Source organism: Malassezia japonica, chromosome 2 (genome assembly GCF_029542785.1).
Source record: "Malassezia japonica chromosome 2, complete sequence".
In the NCBI taxonomy this organism is placed as follows: domain Eukaryota; kingdom Fungi; phylum Basidiomycota; class Malasseziomycetes; order Malasseziales; family Malasseziaceae; genus Malassezia; species Malassezia japonica.
In genome coordinates, this window is record NC_083371.1 from 261,667 (window position 1) to 279,477 (window position 17,811).

General features: G+C 64.0%; 15 protein-coding genes across 15 annotated transcripts; 10 read left to right on the forward strand and 5 right to left on the reverse strand.

Annotated features, from left to right (window-relative positions):
* Positions 1-25: 25 nt before the first annotated feature.
* MJAP1_001265 (uncharacterized protein) lies at positions 26-665 on the forward strand (the record flags this gene model as incomplete). The annotated part of the gene is made up of 2 exons (XM_060265228.1): positions 26-527; positions 550-665. 2 exons carry the CDS (start codon positions 26-28, stop codon positions 663-665), a joined length of 618 nt encoding a protein of 205 aa, XP_060121211.1.
* Positions 666-696: 31 nt separating this feature from the next.
* On the forward strand, positions 697-2,620 carry MRE11 (meiotic recombination; the record flags this gene model as incomplete). The annotated part of the gene is made up of 2 exons (XM_060265229.1): positions 697-2,135; positions 2,158-2,620. 2 exons carry the CDS (start codon positions 697-699, stop codon positions 2,618-2,620), a joined length of 1,902 nt encoding a protein of 633 aa, XP_060121212.1.
* A 159-nt stretch (positions 2,621-2,779) lies between these two features.
* On the reverse strand, positions 2,780-3,706 carry rcd1 (RNA-binding protein, CCR4-NOT complex subunit Rcd1; the record flags this gene model as incomplete). Its single annotated transcript, XM_060265230.1, has 1 exon — positions 2,780-3,706. One exon carries the CDS (start codon positions 3,704-3,706, stop codon positions 2,780-2,782), a length of 927 nt encoding a protein of 308 aa, XP_060121213.1.
* An 88-nt stretch (positions 3,707-3,794) lies between these two features.
* CWC21 (RNA-splicing factor) lies at positions 3,795-4,529 on the forward strand (the record flags this gene model as incomplete). Its single annotated transcript, XM_060265231.1, has 1 exon — positions 3,795-4,529. The coding sequence occupies one exon, from the start codon at positions 3,795-3,797 to the stop codon at positions 4,527-4,529; it is 735 nt and encodes a 244-aa protein (XP_060121214.1).
* A 101-nt stretch (positions 4,530-4,630) lies between these two features.
* On the forward strand, positions 4,631-5,517 carry PMM1 (phosphomannomutase; the record flags this gene model as incomplete). The annotated part of the gene is made up of 5 exons (XM_060265232.1): positions 4,631-4,844; positions 4,867-5,035; positions 5,058-5,120; positions 5,144-5,390; positions 5,413-5,517. 5 exons carry the CDS (start codon positions 4,631-4,633, stop codon positions 5,515-5,517), a joined length of 798 nt encoding a protein of 265 aa, XP_060121215.1.
* Positions 5,518-5,559: 42 nt separating this feature from the next.
* MJAP1_001270 (uncharacterized protein) lies at positions 5,560-6,837 on the forward strand (the record flags this gene model as incomplete). The annotated part of the gene is made up of 1 exon (XM_060265233.1): positions 5,560-6,837. One exon carries the CDS (start codon positions 5,560-5,562, stop codon positions 6,835-6,837), a length of 1,278 nt encoding a protein of 425 aa, XP_060121216.1.
* Positions 6,838-6,847: 10 nt separating this feature from the next.
* MJAP1_001271 (uncharacterized protein) lies at positions 6,848-8,860 on the reverse strand (the record flags this gene model as incomplete). Its single annotated transcript, XM_060265234.1, has 1 exon — positions 6,848-8,860. The coding sequence occupies one exon, from the start codon at positions 8,858-8,860 to the stop codon at positions 6,848-6,850; it is 2,013 nt and encodes a 670-aa protein (XP_060121217.1).
* A 40-nt stretch (positions 8,861-8,900) lies between these two features.
* On the forward strand, positions 8,901-11,227 carry MJAP1_001272 (uncharacterized protein; the record flags this gene model as incomplete). The annotated part of the gene is made up of 2 exons (XM_060265235.1): positions 8,901-11,126; positions 11,213-11,227. The coding sequence occupies 2 exons, from the start codon at positions 8,901-8,903 to the stop codon at positions 11,225-11,227; spliced, it is 2,241 nt and encodes a 746-aa protein (XP_060121218.1).
* A 204-nt stretch (positions 11,228-11,431) lies between these two features.
* On the forward strand, positions 11,432-12,034 carry MJAP1_001273 (uncharacterized protein; the record flags this gene model as incomplete). The annotated part of the gene is made up of 4 exons (XM_060265236.1): positions 11,432-11,676; positions 11,699-11,820; positions 11,843-11,901; positions 11,924-12,034. The coding sequence occupies 4 exons, from the start codon at positions 11,432-11,434 to the stop codon at positions 12,032-12,034; spliced, it is 537 nt and encodes a 178-aa protein (XP_060121219.1).
* A 40-nt stretch (positions 12,035-12,074) lies between these two features.
* Positions 12,075-13,086, forward strand: MJAP1_001274 (uncharacterized protein; the record flags this gene model as incomplete). Its single annotated transcript, XM_060265237.1, has 2 exons — positions 12,075-12,150; positions 12,173-13,086. The coding sequence occupies 2 exons, from the start codon at positions 12,075-12,077 to the stop codon at positions 13,084-13,086; spliced, it is 990 nt and encodes a 329-aa protein (XP_060121220.1).
* A 10-nt stretch (positions 13,087-13,096) lies between these two features.
* MJAP1_001275 (uncharacterized protein) lies at positions 13,097-13,735 on the reverse strand (the record flags this gene model as incomplete). Its single annotated transcript, XM_060265238.1, has 1 exon — positions 13,097-13,735. One exon carries the CDS (start codon positions 13,733-13,735, stop codon positions 13,097-13,099), a length of 639 nt encoding a protein of 212 aa, XP_060121221.1.
* A 246-nt stretch (positions 13,736-13,981) lies between these two features.
* On the reverse strand, positions 13,982-14,240 carry MJAP1_001276 (uncharacterized protein; the record flags this gene model as incomplete). The annotated part of the gene is made up of 2 exons (XM_060265239.1): positions 13,982-14,050; positions 14,073-14,240. The coding sequence occupies 2 exons, from the start codon at positions 14,238-14,240 to the stop codon at positions 13,982-13,984; spliced, it is 237 nt and encodes a 78-aa protein (XP_060121222.1).
* Positions 14,241-14,433: 193 nt separating this feature from the next.
* Positions 14,434-14,696, forward strand: SBH1 (Arf guanine nucleotide exchange factor sbh1; the record flags this gene model as incomplete). The annotated part of the gene is made up of 3 exons (XM_060265240.1): positions 14,434-14,438; positions 14,461-14,577; positions 14,600-14,696. The coding sequence occupies 3 exons, from the start codon at positions 14,434-14,436 to the stop codon at positions 14,694-14,696; spliced, it is 219 nt and encodes a 72-aa protein (XP_060121223.1).
* A 16-nt stretch (positions 14,697-14,712) lies between these two features.
* SVF1 (Putative cell survival pathways protein) lies at positions 14,713-16,083 on the reverse strand (the record flags this gene model as incomplete). Its single annotated transcript, XM_060265241.1, has 3 exons — positions 14,713-15,772; positions 15,795-16,034; positions 16,061-16,083. 3 exons carry the CDS (start codon positions 16,081-16,083, stop codon positions 14,713-14,715), a joined length of 1,323 nt encoding a protein of 440 aa, XP_060121224.1.
* A 106-nt stretch (positions 16,084-16,189) lies between these two features.
* On the forward strand, positions 16,190-17,019 carry hus1 (Checkpoint protein hus1; the record flags this gene model as incomplete). The annotated part of the gene is made up of 6 exons (XM_060265242.1): positions 16,190-16,216; positions 16,357-16,377; positions 16,400-16,681; positions 16,706-16,883; positions 16,915-16,977; positions 17,009-17,019. The coding sequence occupies 6 exons, from the start codon at positions 16,190-16,192 to the stop codon at positions 17,017-17,019; spliced, it is 582 nt and encodes a 193-aa protein (XP_060121225.1).
* Positions 17,020-17,811: the final 792 nt, after the last annotated feature.

The following is a 17,811-nucleotide window of genomic DNA, read 5'->3' on the forward strand; positions in this document are numbered from 1 at the left end:
TCCACTTCTCGCCCCATTGATCACGATGCGGGCCGCTGTGTTGGGATGGCTTGCGCTGTGCGCGGCAACAGCGGTGCGCTGCGCCTCGCCTCAGATTGTGTACCAGCTGCAGAGCGACCGTGAACCGGACCTTGTTGACCAGCTCGTGGGCGAGGCGCGCGAGCGCAACATCCCGCTCGACAGCGAGCTGCGGCCGACGGATGTGGAGCGCCACAGCGCTTCGTTTGCGTGGGGCGTGTGCGGCGGCAGCGAGCTTGCGGTGCAGGTGCAGTCCATTGCACTGAACCCCGATCCTCCGGTCAAGGGCCAGAACCTCACCGTGCACGGCAAAGGCACGCTGCACACCGAGGTCAAGAACGGCACCTTTATCGACCTGAGCGTGCGTGTCGGCTTCCTGCGCATCTTTTCGCAGCGCGTCGACGTGTGCGAGGCGCTGAAAGAGAACGATGTCGAGATCCAGTGCCCGCTGGCGCCAGGCGTCTACGACGTGAAGCACACGGCCGAGCTGCCGGCCCACATCCCGCCCGGTACGTTGCCCATCTTACCCAGCCAAGTACAGCGTGCATGTCACCGGCGAGACGCACGACGGCAAGCCGCTTGCGTGCCTCGATGTCGCCCTCTCCTTCTCGATGTTTTCGCAGGCCCGCCGCTGGCTGGGCTGGTAGAACACACCTCCATAGGTATCCGTGCGCCTTCATGGACAGCCAAGTGCGCTTCCTGCTCGCGTCGGATACGCATCTTGGGTACTTGGAACGGGATCCTGTGCGTGGAAATGACTCGTTCGAGGCCTTTCGTGAGGTCCTCGAGATTGCGCGTGCGCAGGACGTTGATTTCATCCTGCTAGGCGGCGACCTGTTTCACGAGAACAAGCCGTCGCGCGCGACGATGCACCGGACGATGGCGATGCTGCGCGAGTACACGTTTGGCGAGCGCGCCGTGTCGGTCGAACTGCTCAGCGACCCGCACGATGCGCAGCGGGGCTACCCATTTCCAGCGGTGAACTACGAGGACCCGAACCTCAACGTGAGCATTCCCATCTTTTCGATCCACGGCAACCATGACGACCCGCAGGGCTCGGATGAGCATGGGCCGCTCTCGGCGCTTGACATGCTCGCAGCCGCAGGCCTCATCAACTACTTTGGGCGCTTGGACCTCGCTTCCGAGACCAGTGCCAAGCGCAAGGCACAGGGGACCGACGACATGATTGCCGTGCGCCCAGTGCTCCTGCGCAAGGGCGACACGCGTATTGCTTTGTATGGCATGGGCAACATCAAGGACGAGCGGCTCTCGTACGAGCTCAAGGCGAAGCACGTGTGCATGTACCGACCGGCGGAAGACCCGGACGACTGGTTCAACCTGCTCGTCGTGCACCAAAACCGCGCGGCACACAACCCCCGCGCGTTTATCCCCGAGAGCGCGTTTGACGACTCAGTGGACCTCGTCGTCTGGGGGCACGAGCACGAGCAACGGATCCTCCCCGAGTCCGTCTCGGAAAAGAACTACTACATTTCCCAGCCGGGCAGCAGCGTCGCGACGAGCCTCTCGCCGGGCGAGACGGTGGAAAAGTGCGTCGCGATCGTCCACGTCGACCACAAGGACTTTAAGATTGAGCCGATTGCTCTGCAGTCCGTGCGCCCATTTGTTATGAAGGACATTTCGCTGCCGACCGAGGCCGCGGCCGCGCGCCTCGATCCAAGCAAGCGCGAGGACGTGACCAAGCTCCTGCGCAAGCACGTCGACTCACTCATCAGCGCGGCTGAACGTGCATGGGAAGAGCGCGTCGCTGCGATCCCCCAAGACGCCCGGCGGCCCCAACCCTTGCCACTCGTCCGCCTGCGCGTTGCCTACGATACCCAGATTCCCCTCGGCAACCTGGCGCGGTTCGGCCACGAATTCGCAGGGCGCATTGCGAATCCAAAGGATGTTGTCCAGCTGCAGCTCAAGCGCAGCCGCCAGACCCGCGACAACTCTGCGGGACACGTCGTGCGGCTCGATAAAGACATGATTCCCGCCGAAAAGCTCGAGCGCATCCAACTCTCGTCGCTGGTCCTCGAGAATGTGCGCCTGCAAAACTTTGACTTGCTCGACGCTGCACAGCTCCAGCGCAGCGTTATGGGCTACGTGGAAAAGGACGAGTACGTTATTGCACTGACACAGACGCGATGCCGTCGAGCAGTTCCTCCAGCATACCCTGAGCGACATCGAGGCGCAACTTGCAGCCGAGCATCTCGACGAGACGCAGCTCCAGGCAGAGCTCGAGCGCGTGAGTGCTCAGCAGCGCTCAGCGCTGGCGGCGCTCGATGTAGGCGATACGGGCATGATGCAAGCGACACCACGCCGCCCACCGCCGTCGGCACGCACTGCACGGCCGGCCGCGCCGCGCCCCCCCGTGTCGAGTACGCCGCTCGTGCCGCTTCCTCCCCGCCCCGCGCTGAGCCCGTCGCCCGAGCCCGAAGTGCGGACGGCGCGGCGGCGCGTCTCTTCTCCCTCGCCGCCGTCTGTGCCGCCGTCCGCACCGCCGTCCGCACCGCCTACCCCCCTCTCCTCGCGTGCGGCGGCGCTCTCGCAGCTCGGCACGGCGCGTCCGTCGCGGCGGCGTCGAGGTGACAACGTTTTTTAGGCGCAGCCCAACTATGAAACTGTAGGGCAGGTATACGACAGCAATCAGCCTTCTCGTGGTGATACAATGCACTGTTCTGTACAACAGCAATGCACTTAGACCCAGTACGAGGCGGTATCGAGGCATTGCCGGCATTGCGAGGGTATGCTGGCGCATTGCCTACGTCTCCACGCGATCGGAGAGGTTGAGCAAGAGCGTCGCCAGGCAGCGCTTCGTGATGTGATCGTTTTTGAGCAGCTGCGAGAAGGTTGCGTCACGCAGGGGCCCCGGCAGGCACGAGCGGAGCGCTTCGCGGGCGCGCGGGTTGTCGCTCAGGCGCAGGTAGCAGCGGACGACGTGCTTGAGCAGGCGAATCGCCTGGCTCTCGACGATCTGCGTGACCATGTTGCTGAGCACGGTTGCCACCGCGTAAAAGCGTTCGTAGGTCTGACAGATGTAGTTCAAACCCAAGTCATCCAGGAGGATCTTTTGCACGATAAAAATAGCCACCGTTTTCGAGAGTTCCGAGCCGGTCTCCATGATACGCAGGCACAGAGGGATGATCTCTGTCGAGAGCAAAAAGGTAATTACATCCGAGTTGTCGTTTTGCTTGACCAGCGCGCCGACGACGCCCAAGGAGGTCAGGCGGAGGTACTCAAACGGGCGCGACTTGGAGGTCGTGTTCAAAAAAGGGTAGAGAAACAGGGGAATGTGTGCCTGGAGGAACACACCACGCGTCTCGGTGTGGCTCGCGACGCACTGCAGCAGCGCAAGCGCGTTGCACACGCGGTTGGACGCGTGGGCAGTGAGCACCGGCGGCGAGAGCAGCGGGTACACCGAGATGATCTCCTGCAACAGCGAAGGCATCACGCCAAAGCTATTCCATAGCACAAGTGCGAGATCTTCATACTGCTCGCGTTTCTTGCTCAGTTCGAGCAGTGCGTGCTCGCGCTGGGCAGAGCTTCCAGGCAAGGCGTCTACGCTCCCAGCGACGACTTCAGCAGGGTCAGGGCGCTGACAGAATTGTGAGATGAGATGGTGTAAATCAAGCGCTGTCATTGCCTCACCGCTCGGCGCGGCGGCGGCCTGGACATGCACGTCTCCCATCTGAGCTCGAAGCGCAGAGCGCGGCAGAGACGGGGGACGCGGCGGCCCCGAACTGTCTTGCTCATGCTGACTAAGCTTCTCCACCGCCATGTACAACGGCATTGGGCTGCAGACGGCGCGCGGCAGTGGCACGAATGGCTACATCCAGCGAAACCTATCGCACGTCAAGCCGCGTGACGCACCGCGGCCTCAAACAGAGGAAAAGGTGCGCCACGTTGAACCCGACGAAAAAATTCTCGAGCACGACCGCAAACGGAAAGTGGAAATCAAGTGCATCGAGCTCCAGGACGAGCTCGAGGAACAAGGGCTCCCGGACGACCAAATTGAAGAGCGCGTGAGTGCGCTGCGCAAGGAGCTTCAGGCGCGAAACACGTACGCACGCCCGTCGCACCAAGAGGCCAAAAACTTGCGCCCGTCGGATACCCACGCGCTCGGCGCGGCCAAGCGCGCCGAGACGGCCAAGATGGAGCGCGCACTCCGCATCCACTCGGACTACCAGGAGGGCGAGTCATTCCAGCCCGAATTCCAGGAGCGCCGCAAGCTCGAGCGTATCGAGGCGCGCGAACGCCGCCAAGAAGAGTCGCGCCGCCGCTGGGAAGAGCGGCGCGAGGAGCGCGACTCGTGGCGCGATGAGCACGGCTGGCGCCGCGAGAAAGAGCGCGACGAGCCGCCGCGGGACAGCGGATGGCGTCGCGAGCGCCGCGAGGACGTGCCGCGCGCCGACGACCGCGCCGCGTCGCCGCCACGCCACGCGCCGCCGCGCTCGCCCGGCGCCTTTTCCTCCACACGCTCCGCCACCCCGCCGTCGCCGCCGCGGCGCTAGCCACGTGATTACGCCGTGTAGGCTTACGCGAGCGGCGAGAACGTGACTGGGGCCGTGCACACACTGCGCGCAGGCCCGCTCCGTTCTCTTCCTGTAGCAGTATGTCGAGCGTGCTCCCCCTGTCCCAGCGCAAGAACCCGGGCGTTGTGTGCCTGTTTGATGTCGACGGCACGCTGACGCCTGCGCGTCAGACTGTCTCGAAAGAGATGCTCGACACGCTCAAGGAGCTGCGCAAGCACACGGCCATCGGCTTCGTGGGCGGCAGCGATCTAAAGAAGATCCGCGAGCAGCTCCAGTTGCCGAACGCCGAGGACTGTATGTATAGATTCTGACGCAGTCCTGGACGACTTTGACTATGGCTTTGCCGAGAACGGCCTCACGGCATACCGCATGGGCAAGGAGCTGCCGAGCGAGTCGTTCATCAACTGGCTCGGCGAGGACAAGTACAAGAAGCTGGTCAAGTTCATCCTCGGCTACATCTCCCAGCTGGACATCCCGGTCATGCGGTACGTGGCGCGCCTAACGCAGTGGCACCTTTGTCGAGTTCCGCCGCGGCATGGTCAATGTGAGCCCGATTGGCCGTAACGCATCGTAGGTTTCCTCTCTCACCCCAGCATCCAGGAGCGCAAGGAATTTCAGGAGTTTGACAAGCAGGCCAAGATCCGCCCGGCATTTGTCGAGGCGCTCAAGAAGGAGTTCCCGGACTACGGCCTCACGTACAGCATCGGCGGCGAGATCTCCTTCGACGTCTTCCCGGCCGGTTGGGACAAGACGTTTGCGCTCCAGCACCTCAAGGAGTCCGACGCGGACCTCCCGGGCGGATACAAGGAGATCCACTTCTTTGGCGACAAGACTTTCCCGGTACGTCGCACGACTAATGCAGGGTGGAAACGACCACGAGATCTACTCGCACCCGAGTGTCAAGGGCCACGCCGTCACCAGCCCGGAGGACACCATGGCCCAGCTCAAGGAGCTCTTTTTGCATTAAGTAGCGCATAATTTTTTGGAAGTGGAGTGCATCTCGTCTGCCATGGCCGGACGCCGGCCGTCGACGCCATGGGACGCCGCGGCGTTGCGCTGGTCGACGCTGTATGGGCACGATAGCCTCCCGAGCCATATGCACATTAGCTCGCTGCGGGCCGTGTACGGCGTACGCAATATCCCAGTCGACCTCGGGCGCGCCGCCGATCTCGAGCTCGACGACCAAGCGCCCGTGCACGACGATGCACGGAAACGCGGGGCTCCCACGGAGCTGTCTTTTCAGACAATGGCACTGCGCCAAGATACCATGCCAAGGGAAGGCGTGCTGAGTGATTCCCGCACGACGGCACTGCGAAAACGCCAGCGCGTCGTCGACGGCGCGCTCGAGCGAGCCTCGCCGTACTGGGGCCAGCGGCAGTCGCGGGGGCCAATGCGCGCACGCATCCCGCTGGTGGGCCGCGACCTCGAGCGCCTGTTTGCCGCATCGCAGCGCACCACGTCGACGCGCATGGACAAGGGGCCGAACCGCCGTGCAATGGCGCTGCAGGCACGCCATGCACGGGGCGAGGACCGCGAAGACGTACCGGGATCCGATTTAGGCGACGCGCACGCCGACGCACCGGACGAAGCGTCGCTGTTTCCTCTCACCTTTCCGTGGACAGAGCAGGACGAAGAGACCTACTGGCACAACGAGTTTGGGTGGGTCTATGCTGCGGATCGCGACGAGCACATTCCCGAGGCATCGTTCCTCGTGGCGCTGCACTATTATACGGCCAAGTACTACGAGACGCAAGGGCTCCTTCCCCCGCCTGCCGGGCCGCCGGACGCAGCAGCGTGCGAAGCGCTGCGGCGCGAAAGCCAAGAGGCCGAAGCGCGAGCCAGCGCTACCGAGGCGGAGGCAGAGCCTTCCGCGCGCGGGGCCCGGAGCGCTGCCCCAGAGCACGATGCAGCCCTTGCGCACGAGCCCCATGTGGATGCAAACGACATTATCGAGGCAGCAGCGATCGGCTCCCCGCTCGAGGCAGCGCCCGAAACAAGCGGCCCAGGCATGGATGCCGGCGATCCCCTCTGGCACCAGTGGGCCGCCCACTCCATTGGGCGTGGGCGGTCGATGGCGCACGCCCTCGATGCCAGTGCGCTGCTCGGCCTTGCGACGCTTGTTGAGCAATATACCCGGCACGGCGCCCCCCGCCCTCTGCGGCGGAACAGCCGCGTAAGCGATGCAGCGCTAAGCGATGCGCTCCGCGCCGAGCGGCCTCGGAAGCGGCGAGCGTCTGCGCGCGCCCCGTGCGAGATCATCGAGCCGTTACAAAACAAAGAGGTGTAATTATGGTACATTAGGCAGAGAGATAGACATACGCCTTCTTCTCAAGCGACGTCGCAAGCGACTGCGGCTGGAAAGAGAGCACCGACTGGTCCGCCTCGAGCGGCGGGGGATACTTGGGCAGGCTCGGTGCGACCTGCGGGCGTTGCGCGGCGTCCCAGTAGACAGTAGCATTGCGCACCTGGCGCCCGTCTGCACTCGCCTCGCCCTTGGCATCAAAGTGGTGCCCCTGCGCGAATGCTCCGTGCTCGATCGCCGCCTGGGCGCCCTGTGCGGTGACCGGGCCCTCGTAGGTCGATGCATGGAGCACCGAGACGCCCCCCCGCTTGCTCGTCGCGCGCGAGTCGAGCGCGACGCCGGACTGGTGCTCGACATACTCGACATACACGGTGCCGTTGACCGAGGTGTAGGTCCCCGTAACGCGGCGCCCCTTGGCGGTCGCGAGGAAGTCGTTGTACGGCACAAATTCGAGCACGGGGCGGTGCACGGCGACCGACGCGTTGAGCAGCCCCGCCTCGGTCGCGAGGTCGAGTGTAAAGTTGGCGTGCCACGTCCCGCTGCCGACGATGGAGCCCGTGCCGCCGGTGCGTCCGATGGTCTTGGCGCCCGACACATGCGTATTGTGCTCGAGCGAGATGACGCCCGCCTTGGACGAAAGGAGCGTGTCGGTGCCTCCCTGCACCTGAGCACCCGACGTGAGCGTGAGGAGTCCCACGTCGGTGGTCAGCTTGATGGTCGAAGCGTTGAGGCGTCCCTCGACATTGATTTTTCCGTCGGCCGTCGCTAGCAGGATCATGCCATTGGCGTGGATGGTGTCTGCGACCTCGATGCTGCCGACCTCGGTCTTTATCGCGACGTGCCCAAAGTGGTGCTCGAGCGACTCTGTCTTGACTGGGCGGTTGTGCTCGGTCTTTTCCGGCTTCTTCCCGAGGAGCTGGTCGATGAGGCTGGGAATGCGGTCGAGCGCGTGTCCCTTGCCCATCGCGCACTTTACCGCATAGTCGGTAAAGACGTGCACGTTGGCGTTCGGTGCCTCAATCTCCAGGCCGGCAATCGTCGACTTGGGCACGCTGACCACCACGTCGAATTCCAGCGGGACTTCGTGGGGATGCGCGTGCTTGCTCATCGGTGGCGTGATGATCTGCACGCCTTGCGAGCCGTGCCCACGCTGCATTTTGACCACGAGCGAGCGCTCGAGCAAGAGGCGCGCAGGACTGTAGTACGACGCGGTGACATTGACGTGGATCAGTGCCTTGTCCTCGCTCGTGTTTGGCGGCAGGTCGTGCGTCACGATGTACACATTCGCAGGCACCGCGTTCTCGTGCGGCAGCGAGTCGCCCTCGGGCATGAGGTCCGGCACGCCGGGGTTCGTGTGCAGCGAGCTGCGGCCGCGGTCAATGTACAGGAAGGAGGTGTCGGACGAGATCATCGAGTTGGCCGCCGGCAGCGCCTCGAGCGTAAAACTCACTGTGTTGCGGCACTCGACCGCGTCGTACATGCGCAGCGGCTTGCCGCGCGAGTAGCACTGCGGCGAGCCCCACGACGTGTTCATCGCCACATGCCCCGCCTGGGGATCCGGGTGCATGTACACGCCCTCCAGCTCCTCGTGCACAATCTCGTAGTAGCCGTTAAATAGGCGGTCGTCCATCGCCTCGATCGGCAGCGTCTCTTCCACCGTAAAGCTCGCATACGAGACAAGCAGCCACAGCCCAAACACGATCACGATCGTCTGGTGCATGCGGTTCTGCGGCCAGGCCGCCATCAGAATGCGCTGCGTGCGCTGCCAGCCCGACTTGACGCCTTCCGACGGGCGCAGCACGTCAAAGACGTGCGCGTGCTCGCGCACCGTGTTGTACCACTCCAGCGGGTGCCACCACGGGCGCTGGGGGCGCATCGCCTGGTCGTACGAGATTGGCGCGTAGAGGTAGCGCCGCGGCGGCGGGTGATCACCATCGTCCACGTCCATGGCGTACACGCCGTCGCGCCCGTGCGCCTCCAGCAGCGGCTCCTCGTCATACACCGGCATGGTGGAGTGAGCGAGTTCGGCCGACGGTCTTCGCACCTCGATGTGGGCGCGTCGGCTTGTGGGGAGCGCAGGCGCTGCGCCGCGCCTCGCGCACACGCACGCACGCGCGCCGGCCGTGCCGCTGCGCTTGCTGCGTGCCGGCTTTGCGGCGCGCGACTTGGAGCAGGTGTGGGACGCCTGGAAGACGATGCAGACGCAGGGCGAGCTGCACAAAATGCGGCGCAACGACGACGCAGACCTCCTCGCGCTCGTGCGTGCGAACCTCGCGGTACTTGCGCCGCGCTCGAGCGGCGACGCGGTCCAGTTTCCGCTGCGCGACACGCGCGCCGAGGCGTGGCGAGCGAGGTGCGAAGAATGGGGCTTGCACGCGGCGCGGCGCGCCGACATCCTTGGCGTGCAGGGCTGGATGAAGGTCGAGCTGCTGTGCGGCGATGCGCCGCGGGCTATTGCGCTCTTCCACGCGTACCTTGCCGAGCGGCGGCGTGCAAAAGGGGACGAGCTCGTGTACCTCGACGCGGACTTGCGCCGCCGCCGCCAGATCCACGACCTGCTCGAGCTGGTCGTTTTGTGCTACGCACATACCAATGACCTGCACAGCATGGTGCAGGTGTTTCAGTCGTTCGAGGTCGGGACGCACACCGAGCTCTTCTTTGACTATGGGCACTGCCGGCGCCAGTTTGCCAAGTTTCCCTGGACCGGCGTCGTGCAGAAGGACAATCCGGCGCTCGAGGCCGTGCAGCAGCGTGCCCTCGACTGGGTCTCGCACGCAGAGCTCGCGCGCGGCCTGCACGGTGGCTCGGGCGCGGGCGGAGGGCACAACCGCATCGCACGGCTCCTCGGCTCGACCCTTACGCGCGGCGACCTTGTCGCGTTCTGGCGCCTGTTTTGCGCTGCGATGCAGGCGGGCGTACTGGGCGACACGCCGACCCCGTGGCTCGTCCAAGCGCAGCTTCCTGCTGAGAATGCGCTCCCGGCGTGGACGGATAGCTGCTGGACGGTGTGCGTGAGCGGCTTGCTGGCCGCAAGGCGCACCGACCTCGCGACCCAGGTCTGGGCCGCACTCATTGTCGTGCAGGACGCGATGAAAAAGGCCGGGCACACACAGTGGCCGCCGCTCGCTCTGTGGAACGCGATCCTCGACGGGTACTCGCGCGGCGGCGACTATGCCGCCGTGCAGGCGACGTGGCGCGTGCTCACGCACGCCGACGCGAGCACGCGCGACGTGCCCCTCGCGCAGCACGTCGCCAAGACGCTCGCGCGCCCGGCGGGCCTTGCGCCGGACCTGCTGTGCTATACCACGATGATCGCCGCATCCTTCCGCAAGCACCGTGTCGACACGGCGCTCGACCTGTTCCGGCGCCTGCAGGCGCTCCAGGCGAGTGGCCAGCTCGCGATTCCCGTCGAGACGTACAATGCCGTGGTGCATGGCCTGTGTGTCTCGAGCCGCATGGACGATGCCCAGGCGCTCGTCCAGGCGATGGGGTCCGGCAGCGTGCCCGCGCCGACGATCACCACGCTCAACGTGCTGCTACGCTCCCAGGCGCGCGTGCGCAACCTTGGCGCGATGGCCGAGACGCTGCGCCGCATCCCTGCGCTCGGCCTGCGGCCGGACGTGATCACCTTTACCACGGTCCTCGACGCGCTGCTGCGGGCAGCCGACACGCCCGAGCGCGCCGAGGCCGCCGTGCAGCAGGTCATGCAGATCATGGACTCGCTCCAGGTCCAGCCGAACTCTGTGACCTTTACGGCCATGATCAAGGCATGTCTGCACACGCGCACCGACGAGGAGACCGCGCCGCGTCTCCAAGTGGCCCTCCAGCTTCTGCATACCATGTGCACGACGAAGCTCGCGCCGAATCTGGTGACCTATGCGACGCTTCTCCCGGGCGTGCTCGAGCACGGCGCGCACCTCGCGGCGCTCGCGGCGCAGGACAAGATTCCGGCGCTCTTTCGGCGCGCGCCGCTTGGCATCGCCGCCGCGGCGCTCGAGCGTGACCTTCCGTTCGACAAGGCCAATGCTGGCGTGCGTATGGCGCTCGTGCTATGGGATCTGATGCGTACCGCCAGCATCACGCCCTCGATGGAGCTCTACCATGTCCTCCTCCCCCACCTGCTTGACGCGCGCAGCCCTACCGCGTTTGCGATCGGCACACGCCTCGCCGACGAGCTCCTGCATGCCAATGGCACGCTCGCCCCTGAGGCCGCGACCGCCGAGGCCACCGCCCCCGCGCCTTCCCCTGCCTCCTGGGCACTGGTCCTCGGGGGAGTGCTCTCCGCGGCACGCGACGCGGAATGCCTCCACACTCGCGACGCACGGGCGCTCCTGGTGCCCCTGCTGCGCCATTTGCACAGCTCGCCGCATGGTAATGCGGCGCTGGGTGCAGAAACGCGAGCAAACTCGCCGAGCGTCGCGCGACTCGCTCAAGAGGCCAGTGCGCTCGCACCGCCGGTCGCACGCGACGCCACAGGATACCCAAGCCAATAAACTCGTCCCGATTGCTTACGTACAGCACCGGAAGATGAACCGGTGCCGGACACCGTGCGGGGTCGGCGTAGGGGCGCGCCTTGACTATGCCTACCGCTGTTGCGCTGCCTAGCAGCGACGGAACCGTAGCTGCCAAGACGCACGTCTCTACGCACCCCGATGTGATTCGCATCGAGTTCCAGGGCGGCGACTACAACTCGTACGCGGTCGCCGCGCGCCCGTATCGTGCGGGGGAGGTCATCGCGACCTTTGACCACGCGACGCCGAGCGACGAGGTGCGCTACTCGACCGTGCAGACGGGTGAAAAGAGCCACCTCGAGCTCAACAGCGAGTACGTCTCTCATTTCACACAGCCTCCTCTACTGCAACCATTCCTGTGCGCCTTCGGTCGAGTTCCACGTCGTGGAGGGCGACATTCGCAAGGGCTACGCGGCCGCGGCACACGACATCGCCGAGGGCGACACGCTGACGTTCTGTACGTGCGAGCACTAATCCAGTCTACCCCTCGACCGAGTGGCACATGCAGCAGCCGTTCCAGTGCCAGTGCGGGGCCAAGGTACGCCGTATGACTCACCCAGACGTGCCTCGGCCGGATCGCGGGCGCAGAGAGCCTCTCGAACGAGCAGCTCAAGCCGTATTTCCTCAACGCGCACATCCAGCGCCTCAAGGCGCAGCAGGCCTCGTCGTAGCCGTGCATAGAAAGACACGCGTGCCTCAGTGGAGGCCGCCATGGCCACCGGCGTCTCCGAGCAGGAGACGGAGGACTACCTGTTGTGGGTACTGTCGGACTCGAACCTTCCTACGGGTACGTGTCTGGGCTGATGTAGGCGGATTCATCGCGTCGGCAGGACTCGAGTCGTACTACTCACACGGCTTCCTCACCAAGGATCAGAAAAGCGGCGCGCCGCACCAGCAGGCGCTCGTCGAACGCACCGTCGCGTTTGTCGATCATTCACTTACCAACTACGTGAGCAGCGTGCTCCCGTACGTCCACGCAGCGTACCGTGTCGCACAGCACCACCTCCGGACGCCCGACAGCAACCTCGAGGGCGCCTTGCAGGCGCTGGCATGGCTCGACTGGCAGCACCACACGCTCCTGCTGAATCATGTATCGCGTCGCGCATCCATGATCCAGGGCATCGCGCTCCTTTCGCTCTACTCCAAGTCCTTTGCCCAGCCGGCCGTGTACGGCGCGCCGATGCCAGGCGGAAACGAGCGCGCAAATAAGCTCATCGAGCGGCTCCGCATGCATGCACGCCGCGGCAGCGCGCGGCTAGGCAGCGGCGTGCGCGCGCTGGACGCGGAGCGCGGCGAGCTCGCAGGGCACCTTCCAATCTGCGCCGGGGTCTTTTCTGCATGCGTCGGTCTGTCGCTGGACCGCGCGCTGCGCCAAAACCTGTTTCTGCAGGCGCGCAACATCATGTCGTGCTCGATCAGACTGAATACGATCGGACCGTACATGGCGCATCAGCTCCTTGCGTTTCAGCTGCGGACGCTCGTCGCCGCGCACCTCGCGCGGCTCGAGCGCGCGGCCGGCGAGCGCCTCGGAGAGCAGGCATGGCACCGAGCGGCGCCGCGGTCCGCTGCGACGTCCGTCCAGGAAGTCGAGGACGAGGCGTGGGACTGGGACTGGGACGACGCGGACCGCGCCCAGCGCGGCTTTCCAACCACGTCCTGGCCGCTCGGCGAGATCGTACAGGCACGGCACGATCAACTGCACTCGCGTCTGTTCAATAGTTAACTATGTACGATTATACCCTCTTGATCGACACCACCTTCTTGTACCACTGGTGCGGCTCGCCCTCCTCGAGGTACTGCACGTCGTCGGAGGTGTACCCCAAGCTATCGTAGAAGCGCTTGGCAATCACCTGTGCGCTCAGCTGGATCTTTGCGTCGACATTCTGGGCGGATTGGACGTACGGCGCACTGGCCAACGCCTTAATGATCCACGCCTCGGCGGCCTCCATCAGCATGCGTCCTGCGCCTTTTCCACGCAGCGCCTTGCTCACGGCGACACGCCCAATCTTGCCGCCCGACAAGAGAAAGTCTTGCGACGTCTCCTCGAGGCGCTGCTGCTTCTCTTGGAAGGTCTCCATGACCTGCGCCTCGGTGCGCCCGCCGCCCGGGAGGTCGTCGCCGTCCTTGCGCGTCGGGGGGTACGACTCGGGCTCCTCTTCCGGCAAGGGGTACGCAAGGATGCGCACCACACCGAGCACATGCTGGTCCTCGTCGCTGACCAGGACCATGTGCGCAGCGGTGTCGTCGAGCGCGTCGAGCTCGCGGTCGGCGCTGTAGCCCTGCTCGGCACAGAATACCTCGTCGCGCAGCACATAGGCCGCGCGCAGGTCCTCGTTCGTCAGTGCCAAGCGTGCCGTGTATCCGTTAGGCATCGTTGAAGAAGCTACGTGGAGTGTTCTCCCGAATGACTCATCCTATCGGCCCAGCTGATAACCGCGGCAGGCACCCCCCGCCTTGCCGTGATCTCGCGACTCTCGTCCGCATGATGCTATCGTCACACGCGTCACGTCCGCACTCACCCCTACGCTAGCACTCGGAAAGTCAATGCTGCATGTTGCTGCACGTTGCTACAAATCTATGCAGCCGCCACGACGGAAAATTGGTATAGTGTCGTAGTTTTACACGCGCTTCGAGAAGCGCGCAAGATGGTAGTTGATCGTCGGCTTGCTGCGGTTGACAGCGGGGCGCTGCGTAAGTAGGGAGACGTACCCTGGTAGCCATGCATTCGCGGAGCGCGCGCGTCGGCTCTTGGCACGTCGACTGCGACCGGATATCGTTCGAGCTGGCCCAGCAGGCAAGCACCGAGGCGAACTCTGCCGCACACGGCGCCTGCGCCGCAATCTTCTTAGGGCGCACCTTCAGCTTGTCCACCTTCATCGCACGAAAAAGAGAGGCACCGGCCGATAGTGTCACGTGGCAAATCCGTGTGCGTCGTGGCGGGCGGCCGCGCCTCTTCCCCTGTTGAACGGCATGGTAGGTCGTGTTGCTAATCCAGTCTGAAGCCAAGTCGTCTTCGCAGCCCCTTACGCAGGCGCAGCTTGCTGCCCTCGCGAGCCGTAACTCGAGCGCGATGCGGTACGTTTTCACACTAATGCAGGCGGCGCGCTGCCCTCAAAGAAGCCGAAAAGCCCCACAGCGCGCGCGCTGCCGGCGCGGGTGGCAGCTCGAGCACGATGCTGCGTCTGAACACGGACGACAACAAGGGACTGAGCGTGTACGTACACTAGCTAATCCAGCGACCCTGTCGTGGTGCTTGTCCTGTCGGTCGCCTTTGTCTTTAGCGTGGTGCTGCTGCATATCCTGGGCAAGGTCGTGCGCTACTTTTCCAAGTAATCCAAGAGTGGCCGACCTATTCGCTAATGAATGTGTGCTCCTCAAAGACCGTTCCCTTGGCAGTGATCTTCTTCTCCTCGCCTGCGACCGACGCGGGAAGCGTAAGCGAGAGCTCCGCCGGGTTGAGCGTCTGGTAAATGTAGGGCTTGGTGCCCGCCACGTAGTTTACCAGCTTCTTCACAAAGTAGGGGATCTCGGCGAGGACGTCCACTTTGTCCACCAGACCGTTGGTCGCATCCGGCGCACCGAGCGTCACCTTGAGCTCGCCCTGGACGGGCTTCTGGTCGGCGATCGCCGGGCCGTCCCAGACGTAGCGGATGGCCTGCGGGGCCTGGTAGCCCGTCAGCTCGTCCTTGGCCTTGTCCAGGTGCGTGATGCGCGTCTGGCTCTGGCGCGACGGTGCGTCTTCGGGCGCAGTCGCATCGCGCGTCGCAGCGACGACCGCAGCGAGCTTGCCCTGGTAGACCACCGAGCCGCACGTCACGACCTGCGGCACGCGCTTCGCAGCAGCGCCCTCGCCGCCGGCCGTCGCAATGCCGTAGTCGCTCGTGGTGGTGAACTCCATGAGCATCGCGCTGGTCCCGTCGTGTTCCGTGCTCTGGAACGTGCAAAAGTTCCATCGCGACGCAACCAAGTTCGGGCGCATGCCCTGGATGGCCTGCACAAACATGCCCTGGCCATCCGCCTCGATCGCCTGACCATCGAGCACAATCAGGCCCGAGGTCTTGGCAAAAGGCCAGAAGCGGTGGATCACGTAGCCGACAGGCGACGTGGCGTTCTCGCCAAAGTACGAGAAGCCGCCACGCTCGCCCTCACCGAGCTTCCAGCCGGCGGCCGACGCAGGGCGTTTCATCGTGTACGTCAGCTGCACGTCCGTATCGAGGTTCGCCTGGATCGTGTACTCCTGGCTGCCGTCGTCCAGATCACGCAGCGAGACGGTGAAGGCGTTCGACTTCGAGGAGCGCTTGTCGGCGTCGAGGGGCATGAATTCGTCGACGTTCTTCGACTTCCAGACCTTCTTGCCGGTCTTGGGGTTGAAGTACTTGAACGTCATCTGCACCTGGGGCTTCCACAAACTGCGTCAGTCTAGCCACGTACCCGACCGGCGAGTAGATAATCTGGCTCGTGATAAAAGCACCATCCGACAGCACAGAGTACCACGTCTGCGTCTCGGTGGTAAGACCCGTAGGGCACGTCCAGTTCAGGTCCGACTTGGACAGTGCACCGTTCAGTGCGTTCTGCGGGAAGGCATCCGTCACAGCATGAAAATTGTTGCCACTGCCAGCCGTGCCGGTAGCAGGTGCGTTTGCGTCTGCCTGCGGTTGCGACGAGCCGGTACTGCGTTAGTGGCGGGGGGTACTTACAGCCACGATCCCCAGCCAGACATGGTGTGCGCTATACGTCTTCCCTGGGGGCTGCTCCGCGGCTTTTGCACCACGTGGACATTCATTCGGCCGGCGTGGTTCGGCGCGTCGTGCGTGCATGTCCGTGCGATGCGGCTGCGTGCGAATGTGAGCGACGTGGCGCTGCTGGCGGGCCTAGCACGTAGGTGATCTTGCTGACCATAGAGACGGCCGCGGGCGTGTCGCCGAGATGCTTTTTGCAGTTCTCGCCGAGCACTTTTCGGCTGATATGCCCCGATGGGCGGGACGGAATTCAGATCTGGACGACGGTCCCGGTGGTAGGTGGTGTGGCTGACACAGGCCTCGCTCTTTTCCGAGTACCGCGTCGAGTCGAACAAAAATAATGAGATCACACTCGAGGTCGCGACCGAGGCGCTCGCGCGCGTCTTCCGCTCGGCCTCGGGCGCGCTGGAAATCGTGCTGCGCCTCGGCAAGCGCCACGGCGAGCCGCTGCTGAGCCTCGCGATAGCCATGACGAGTCACTCTGGATCACGGCTCGACGTCACACAGGAAATCCTGATCCGGATTTTGCGCACCTCCGAGCTGGACTTGATCGCGGAGCCCATGTGCCCTACCCCTGACGTACGTGCTATGGCTTACCACTAGGTCTATATCGTGCTTCCTCCCCTCACCGAGGTGCGTGCGGTGGCCGACCAGATGCGCCCGTTGTCGCACCAGGCGTGCCTCTCTGCGAACCGTGCCGGCACGTTCAAGCTGGCGGTGCTCGACAGCGAGGTGGTCGGCGACGCAACGTGGACCGGCCTCGAGCGTCCTCACGTGCAAGGTACGTCACTGCGCTCCTTGCTGACATGCAGGCGCCGAGGGACCACCATCGGACCAAAACGAAACGCCGCAGGACTTTTTTGAGGTGCATCTGAGTATGCGTGCGCTGCAAAGCGTGCTTGGCAGTGCAGCTTTAGCGAGGTCGACTGTGGCATGCATCTGCACGGGCTACTGCATTGTGCTGTACGTTTATCTTGGCGGCAAAAAAGACCGCGTGGGGAAACCAGGGGGAGGCGCTGGGGTGCTCAATGTAGGTCAAGCGACGTCGGACTAACTCGCAGTTCATTATCGCGGGCATAGACGTCAGCGGATGACCCTAGCGGCACGTCGCTCGTGCTCCTGCATCGCGCGGCATTTCCGGCCTTTAGCAGGGTTCAGATACATCCGTTTGGCCAGCGTAGTGGCTGTCATTCGTCCGTTAAATCCGGCCGAGCTATTTTTTACACAACCTCTGTGCCGCGCACTGGCCCCTTCTGCCGGGGCCCAGCACGGCACAACACCGGGGAAGGGACCAATGGGGATTTGACATGAGCGCCGATTTAAAAATACCTACTAGGCTAACTTTGCAAAAAACGGCACGTAAGTAATTTAGCTTGGTAAGCACGATGTGAATGACGGTGCCCTGGTAACCAAATTCAAATTTGTCCAGAACGGCTGCGTGGCAGTCTACGTGTGAAACGTACCAGGGTCCACACCTTTTCTTCACGACCACGCAGACAAGCCGGTAAATATCAAGAGTCGTAGCGCTTGCATTTTGTGTGGGAGCTTCTTTTGAGTACTTTTCTCAAGGCAGAATCGTTTCTGTCTTTGCGACCCTAGCGTCCAGGCGGCTAGGGCTTGGACGCACTTCGACTTGGAGGGACCAAGGCCGTACAACACATTGGGTACAAGCTGCCGCTGTTCCCGGCGACTTCGAATCTTTCCTTCCT